At 45.6% G+C, this 7,500-nt stretch overlaps 2 protein-coding genes across 3 annotated transcripts in view; one reads left to right on the top strand and one right to left on the bottom strand.

Annotated features, from left to right (window-relative positions):
• The first annotated feature begins 932 nt into the window (after positions 1–932).
• ptp4a1 (protein tyrosine phosphatase 4A1) lies at positions 933–4,660 on the top strand. 2 transcript variants are annotated; one of them, XM_056585904.1, is made up of 5 exons: positions 933–1,555; positions 2,025–2,117; positions 2,302–2,453; positions 2,964–3,038; positions 3,288–4,660. In XM_056585904.1, exons 1-5 carry the CDS (start codon positions 1,451–1,453, stop codon positions 3,403–3,405), a joined length of 543 nt encoding a protein of 180 aa, XP_056441879.1. In that variant the 5' UTR covers positions 933–1,450; the 3' UTR covers positions 3,406–4,660. The 2 variants fall into 2 exon arrangements, with proteins under 2 accessions (XP_056441879.1, XP_056441880.1); XM_056585905.1 differs by having other exon boundaries at positions 940–1,555; positions 2,323–2,453; positions 3,288–4,529.
• A 119-nt stretch (positions 4,661–4,779) lies between these two features.
• Positions 4,780–7,500, bottom strand: part of col9a1a (collagen, type IX, alpha 1a) — an 18,022-nt gene continuing 15,301 nt past the window's right edge. The window contains exons 31-33 of the mRNA XM_056585846.1: positions 7,208–7,396; positions 6,226–6,303; positions 4,780–5,795 (exon numbers count right to left, since the gene is read on the bottom strand). Coding sequence (XP_056441821.1) covers positions 5,587–5,795; positions 6,226–6,303; positions 7,208–7,396 — 476 coding nt within the window. The 3' untranslated portion in view covers positions 4,780–5,586. The remainder of the gene's footprint in view (positions 5,796–6,225; positions 6,304–7,207; positions 7,397–7,500) is intronic.

Below are 7,500 nucleotides of genomic sequence, written 5' to 3'. Positions count from 1 at the left end.
GAGGTCTGCCTCAATGGGAATCAAACCCACAACCCTTGGGGGAGCCTGCAGATAAGGCCAGAACAAATCCCTAGAATCTGAGAACGTAGGGCCAATTTGGATCAGAAGCACAAGACGTGGTCTACAGTCAACCAGTGATGAAGAAATTCTTGTTTGGTGGAAAACCAAAAAGGATTTACCTAATCTTTTCTATCACGTCTGTTTGTATGCTTTAACAGATGCATTTGTTGTGTGTTAAGCTAAGCTAGTATATACACAGGATTTCATATGACTACAGTTGTGAGTGGTTAGCATGGAGGCCCAGGTAGAGCCTGACTGTGTGGAGTTAGATAGATAGTACGTTTTCCTCTTCTTCAAAATACATGTCAGGATGCCAAGCATGTTATGATGCTCTGCCTGTGATGGAGGTTAGCAGGTTTTGATGGTAAGCATGTGCAATGGTTTTTATAGCATGTTATGATGCTTAGCTATGCATTTTATGGTTGTTGGCGTGTTATGGAGGATATCAATAGCATGTTCTTGTATGTAAGGTTTGATTGATGGAAAACTTAGAATCCCGTTGTACTTTGAATCCTGTGGTAATTTGAATGGTGGGGTACTTGGAATCCTGGGGTGCTTGGTGTTTTATTGTCCCTGGTATCTATGGATGCTTAACAGGTGAATGCTAAACTGCCACTGCTCAGTAAACCCACACTGGCTAAATAAAAGTTCTTCAAATGTTTTGTTAACGATGTGTTCTGGTTCCCCTGGCAACGTGCTAACGCTGTGCCCTCCCTCCCTGCAGCAGTTCCGTGGTGTTCTGGGTCACACATTTATGGAGTTTCTGAAGGGCAGCGGGGACTACTGCCAGGCTCAGCACACCAACGGTGCAGACGAGTGAACGTCTTGACTCGCCGCCGCCCCGACGACGCACTTGAGCCACCGGAGGGCCGCCCCCCCCCCGCCCTCCAACCGTCCGTCCAGCCCCTCTGTCCCCCGGAAGTGTTGGCAGGATCGGGTCGCCACTCCCCGCCTGAACCATCAAGCCTAAGCCTGGATGGGGTAACTCGGACCACATCGCGCCCCCCTCCCCACGGCGTTCGCCTGGCCAGAGGCACGGTGGAACCAGCCTCGGTTCTTTTTCTATTTTATTTTTCTATTTTATTTTGTTAGTTTCCAGAGGAGAGGAGCTCTGTTAAGTAAAGGAAATTTAAAATAAGTAAGATTCACTTCTCGATCGTCTACCGACGTTCTCGGCCTGCCAACGACCAACCTGCCTAGCTTTTACGTTTTTTTCCGCCTGTGAAAGCCTCGCCAACGAGAAGTGGAAGATTGGGTTTTAAATTTTTTATTTGACATTCCGACAGTGTTTACGTTCGTATTTTTACAGTGGTAGACATTTTGTAAAAATAAATTGGTGGTAGACGTTTTGGGTTGTTTTTCGGGTAGTTTTTTTCCGTGATTTGTCACCATGGCTCGTATGAACCGCCCAGCTCCGGTGGAGATAACCTACAAGAACATGAGGTTCCTCATCACCCACAATCCCACCAACGCCACTCTGAACAAGTTCATAGAGGTGATGATCATCAAAGTAGCTAACTTAAAGTTGTAGCTCGCTGTAGTCTAACATAAGAGGGTTCTGCTCCATATGCCTGTTGGGGGTTAACACAATCTGCACCATCGAGTGTCTTTCAGCACTTGTTCTGTATAAATAAACTCATATTACCATGGGTTCTTTGAAAGAATCCTGGTTAAAATTGGACCATTGGCATTACTGATCCAATTTGGAGAACACAAATCCCTGGCTAATGATGTCATTGCTACATTTTACTGAAATTGTCATAACGTGTATGAAGCAGTACTCTATCTTATATTGGAGAATAGGCAAGCATGAAAGTTCGTATTTTCCCAATATTACATTTGGGAATGTATCAGTTGAGCCCACATCTGAATGCTCATTCTGACATTGTGTGAAGCAGATGAAAAGTGTCTCATGGATCTAAATCTTTTGGGCAGAACGTAACCCTGACTGGTTTTAACCACAGGAGCTGAAGAAGTACGGCGTGAGCACTGTGGTCAGGGTCTGTGAAACCACCTACGACGCCGCCCTCGTGGGGAAGGAGGGGATCCAAGTTCTGGTAAGACCCTATCCACACCAGACCCGGTCGACTTAAGACCAGAACCTCAACCAAACCAACCAAGAGCTGCTGGGCTTTAGCTCGGCTTAACATTCAATCAAAACAAATCGTATGAATTATATTAGTAGTAGTTTTATTTTAACGGAGTTTGATTAATCACCTTTCTAAACCGGCATTAAGAAAGAAATTCTTAATGCTTCTCCAGGATTGGCCGTTCGATGATGGAGCTCCGCCCTCTAGCCAGATCGTTGATGATTGGCTGAACCTCCTGAAGGTGAAGTTTCGTGAAGAACCGGGATGCTGCGTGGCGGTCCACTGTGTCGCCGGCCTGGGACGGTAAACCCTCCCCGCCTTTTTCGATTTTGACCAAATGCTTGTCTAACAGAATGAATGCCTATTTCTTTCTTCGTAACTATCAAACTTGGGTTGTCAATAAAGTCCCACATTGTTTCTGTTGTAATGCACATCATAGTGATGGAAGAAATATTTTCCTTTGTCCGCAAATCTTTTAATTATTTGTGAACCTTTCAATTTTTGAAAACAAACTTACCAAATGGTCAACAGTGAGATAGGTGACTATTCCATTTGAACGGCTTCAAACCAGTTTTAAACACTTCCACATTTTCTGCTGTGACATCCAACTTTCCCGTCTGGAAACAAATAACCCACTTCAGTAACGTAAACGTTATCTTCAGCAATCAAACAGCAATGGATTCTCCCTTTAGAGAGGAGGAGCCACGGATCCGGCAGCACAAGATTTGCATCTATGCGGGGTCAATCAGTGGTTCATTAGCAAAGTGTCTGTTTTGCCTGCGGTAGGCTGACAAGGTGTGTGTTTTGTTGCAGGGCTCCAGTTCTGGTGGCACTTGCCCTGATTGAATGTGGGATGAAATATGAAGACGCTGTCCAGTTTATTCGCCAGTAAGTTACTTAAAGTACCTCATGGATGTATTTGCATTCAGAGGTTAAACATTGACCTAATGAATGGTAGTACCTGTTCACATTCCTGAGCAAAAAGATGCCCTCAGGGTACTCAAATAATCACTGTGTCGTCGTGGATTAGGATTTGAGACCAGAAAACACTCCGAAATAAAATGGTCCAGTTTTAAATCAATATGTAAGCTAGCATGTCTATGCATTAGTCTAAGCTGTTCTCTCTTTGGCCACCAGGAGGCGCAGGGGAGCATTCAACAGCAAGCAGCTCTTCTACCTGGAGAAATATCGTCCAAAACTGCGCCTTCGCTTCAAAGATTCCAACGGCCATCGTAATAACTGCTGCATCCAGTAAAGCAAGACCTGCAGGCGACACTCCAACCTTTCATGTTCAGTAAAAGTAAAAACAAAAAAAGCTAAATTTAACCTTGCTATCTTCTTACCTGGAAGTCAATGTGTTGAAATGTTTTGTTTGGAGAAGTTTCCCTTTCCACTTTGAAGTGTCCGAAAACTAAGCTAAACACACACCATGCCGTGTGACAGGGGGTTCTGGAGGGCGCTGAATCCTCGTAGGTGCCGGTGTAGGTTCCCTCCAAACCGTAGTGTGTTGCGCTCTGTGCAGATGCATCCCCCTTATTTTAGGATTGATCCTTGGTCTTCTGCGTTCTCTCAGAATGTGACAAAACAAAAATAGATTTTTTGGGTTACCATTTAAATTCTGTACCCTGTTCAGTTCAAGGGTGTGAACTGAGAGGTAGGCCTTCCTTGAAATCTGCTGGTTCATCCATTAATGCCTTACAGACGAACGAAGGCCATGGATTTCCTCCACTCCTGGCATTTGAAAAAAAGGTTTTCATTTTTCTACTTGAAACAGAAAAAAATAGTTGCCTTTGTCTTGTGCAGGAAGTCAAAAACACTAAAGCTCTTTCAGTGACTATTTTTAATATCTAATGCTTAACTGTCGCTATATTCGTCTCGTTGGGATCTCCCAACTCCTCTATCAAACATTTTGTTGACTATAATTAACTGCCACGTCAAATGTGATTTTATTTAGAATTTTACTTTTTGCTTCAAACTGGAATTCAGACGTCTGCTATATTTTGTATGCCTTTTTATTTGATGTTCGTAACTTAAGATACTTGGATACTTGATGAATTTATGTATTTGAAAATGTGTACTATTGTTAGGTTGGCTATTTATACTATCAATGGATGTGTGTTTTAGTACAGTGAGCTACACATTGTACCCGTTCACCAACTTTAGGAGTACATTAAAATGATACACTGAAAGTCCATTGTCTTGTATCTTGTTGTCTGTTTCTCAAAACATACAATCACACAGATAACAAAGTCCCTCGTACAAGAGCAGAGCTGAGTATCTGCTTCGTGATGTATCCTGGTATGAGTTTGATAGATTGGTGTCAAGACCTCTAATCTCAATGAGCGGCTACCTAAAACATAACATTAATATGATATCTTAACATAATCAATAATTGTTATGCTATTTAACACATTTACCAGTTTATAGATTAAAAGGTGACTCTTATACTTACGTCATGGATTTTGAGTGTTGGCTGTAAATGGCGCCCTCTTGTGGAGACTTTTCAATGTACCCTGGTTTCAGACATACGCATCCCAATCCAAGCAGACGGAAATGACGTAACCATTATGGCCATTTCTTTGCCATTGTCTCTTCTTTTTTTATGAATTAATACAAAACATGCAAGAGGTTATCAAAATGTGTTTATTTCATTTGTACAAGTTGTTGATGCCACATTGGATCTTGATAAAATAAATAGGGTGACATCATATAAAAACAGATAGGTTTGCTTAAAAAACACGCCAGAATCAAAATTCATTACTCTACATGGGAGGGAACGGTTTGTGATTGGAAACGCAACAAAGATACTCACAAAACAAAATGCTCATTTGGTGGTATCGTTTCATAGGATTGCAATATTGACACATTTACACAAACACACAGAAAACATGTCCCACCTGTCGGGCAGGATTGCTATTGGGACGTCACCATAATACATAGACCCCTTGATAACGAAGTCTTCCCAACCACAGGGGGTGCCGTCTCTTTTACAGTACGAGTGATGACAAAGATGGGGTGAGAAAATAAAAAGGTTATGATTGTGTTTCTGGGTTACTCTGACGGCTACCGCTAGCTTGAGTTGTTGTAAAACAGCAAGTAAAGTGTACAAGGACTGGGCTGTAGTTCAACATGATGGTTTATCACCTCTTATGGGTTTAGTATTGGCGCAAAAGTAACATATCGTCAAATTAGCATTTATTTAAATTAACCTCAGTTTGATACCTTAAAATGTTCCTTTTCATTCATTAGCACATATTCTGTGATACACTTTGATATTGTGCAGAATTCCCAACACTAGACTTCCACATCACCCAGCCACCCAATCCAAACAGAGACCCAACACGGGGTCACAGCCCATGAGAGACCCGACGCACGCTACGCCCCCACTTTTAAGTCTCTCAGGCTCTCTTCCTGGCTCCGTCCCGGCCTGGGGCCTCTACATCTCAGAGGGGCCCTTCGTCCCGGGGTCCTTGGCCGACACCGGGCATGACGCCACCATGGCCATGACGCACTGCGAGGACTCACAGTACCCGTTGGAGCCGGCTGGGCCGGGAGGGCCCGGTACCCCGGGGAGCCCAGCAGCGCCACGTGGGCCCCGGAGCCCATCACGCCCATGGTTCCCGTAGGCCGGGCGACCAGGTTCACCTGGAGGGGGCGGAGCAGAGGGTCAGACACCCAGCGGGTCAGCAGGTCAGACCCCCAGTGAGTCATTAGGTCAGACACCCAGCAGGTCACTAGGTCTGACACCCAGTAGGGCAGCAGGTCTGACACCAAGTGGGTCATTAGGTCAGTACGTAAGACACCCAGCAGATCAGACACCCATCAGATCAACAGGTCAGTCACCCAGCAGATCAGACATCAGATCGATGTCATCCATGCCTGGGTCCATAGGTCAAATTGTGCAGTGTCCTGCTAAGGGTGTTTGATTCCCTGAAGGAAGCTGGCCTCAAACCCCATATCTGCAGTCTGCCTGTAGGCATCCTACAGATACCTAGTCAAGTAGGATAAAGTGTGAGTGTGTGTATATCTAGGAAATCTTAACAGCCCCCCCCCCCCACCACCACTGCTCCGTTACCTGTGAGACCCGGAGCTCCCGGTGCTCCTTTAGGTCCTCTGGCCGTAGGTCCCCGATCACCTCGGTCTCCAGTGTCACCTGTAGGAGGGACAGATGGACATCGCATTAAAAAAACCCGTCTTCTGCTAGGTCCTCAATACACAACGCCACAGAGGCCCTGTCCCTGGAGAGAGCATAGACAACACCAACATCTGTATCTTCCTTCCTAGTTCCTTTGTAACTTCCTGCTTAGAACACAAACCTGGACACCAGCAGGACCACAGGAAGCAGATACACAAGGCTGTGTAGAACAGAGCTTTACCACTGTGTAGAGAGCACCACCACAGTGTAACACAGAGCTCCACCACTATGTAACACACAGCACCACCTCTGTGTAAAACAGAGAACCACCACAGTGTAACACAGAGCACCACCTCTATGTAACACAGAGCACCACCTCTGTGTAACACAGAGCACCACGTCTGTGTAACACATAACACCACCTCTGTGTAACACAGCACCCACAGAGCTCCATCACTGTGTAACACAGAGCACCAACTCTGTGTAACACAGAACGCCACCTCTGTGTAACACAGAGCTCCACCACTATGTAACACAGAGCACCACCTCTGTGTAACACAGAGCAGCACCACTATGTAACACAGAGCACCTCCTCTGTGTAACACAGAGCACCACCTCTGTGTAACACAGAGCACCACCTTTGTGTAACACAGAGCTCTACCACTATGTAACACAGAGCACCACCTCTGTGTAACACAGAGCACCACCTTTGTGTAACACAGAACACCGCCTCTGTGTAGCACAGAGCACCACCTCTGTGTAACACAGAGCACCACCTCTGTGTGTCACAGAGGTGTAGCAGATGTTTTTCTCTTTTATAGTCATTTTATAGTTCAATAGTCCTGTCCTTCCTGGCCGCCAAATTTATTTCAGATTATTTACGCACATCGTATCTTAAACCGAAAGTGAAAGTGAAACTAACCTTTGATGCCCTTGCGGCCGAGTAGACCCGGTGGGCCCTTGAGGCCGGGCAGGCCTCTGGCTCCTGAGTGTCCTGGGAATCCATTCTGTCCGGAGGATCCGGGAGGCCCTGGGGGACCTGGGGGTCCCTGGATCCCAGAGATGCCAGACTCAGGTCTGGTGAGGCTGGCGGCCAGCTGGGCCAGCTGCTCTGTGGCACACAGGAAAACCTCCACCTTTACACTCAGAGCACCAGCTCTGCTCCATCAACGTCATGGTGACAAAACTATGATAGTAATATGACGATCATGACTG

Source organism: Gadus chalcogrammus, chromosome 3 (genome assembly GCF_026213295.1).
Source record: "Gadus chalcogrammus isolate NIFS_2021 chromosome 3, NIFS_Gcha_1.0, whole genome shotgun sequence".
Classification (NCBI taxonomy): Eukaryota; Metazoa; Chordata; class Actinopteri; order Gadiformes; family Gadidae; genus Gadus; species Gadus chalcogrammus.
This window is presented reverse-complemented; position numbering and strand designations above follow the sequence as displayed.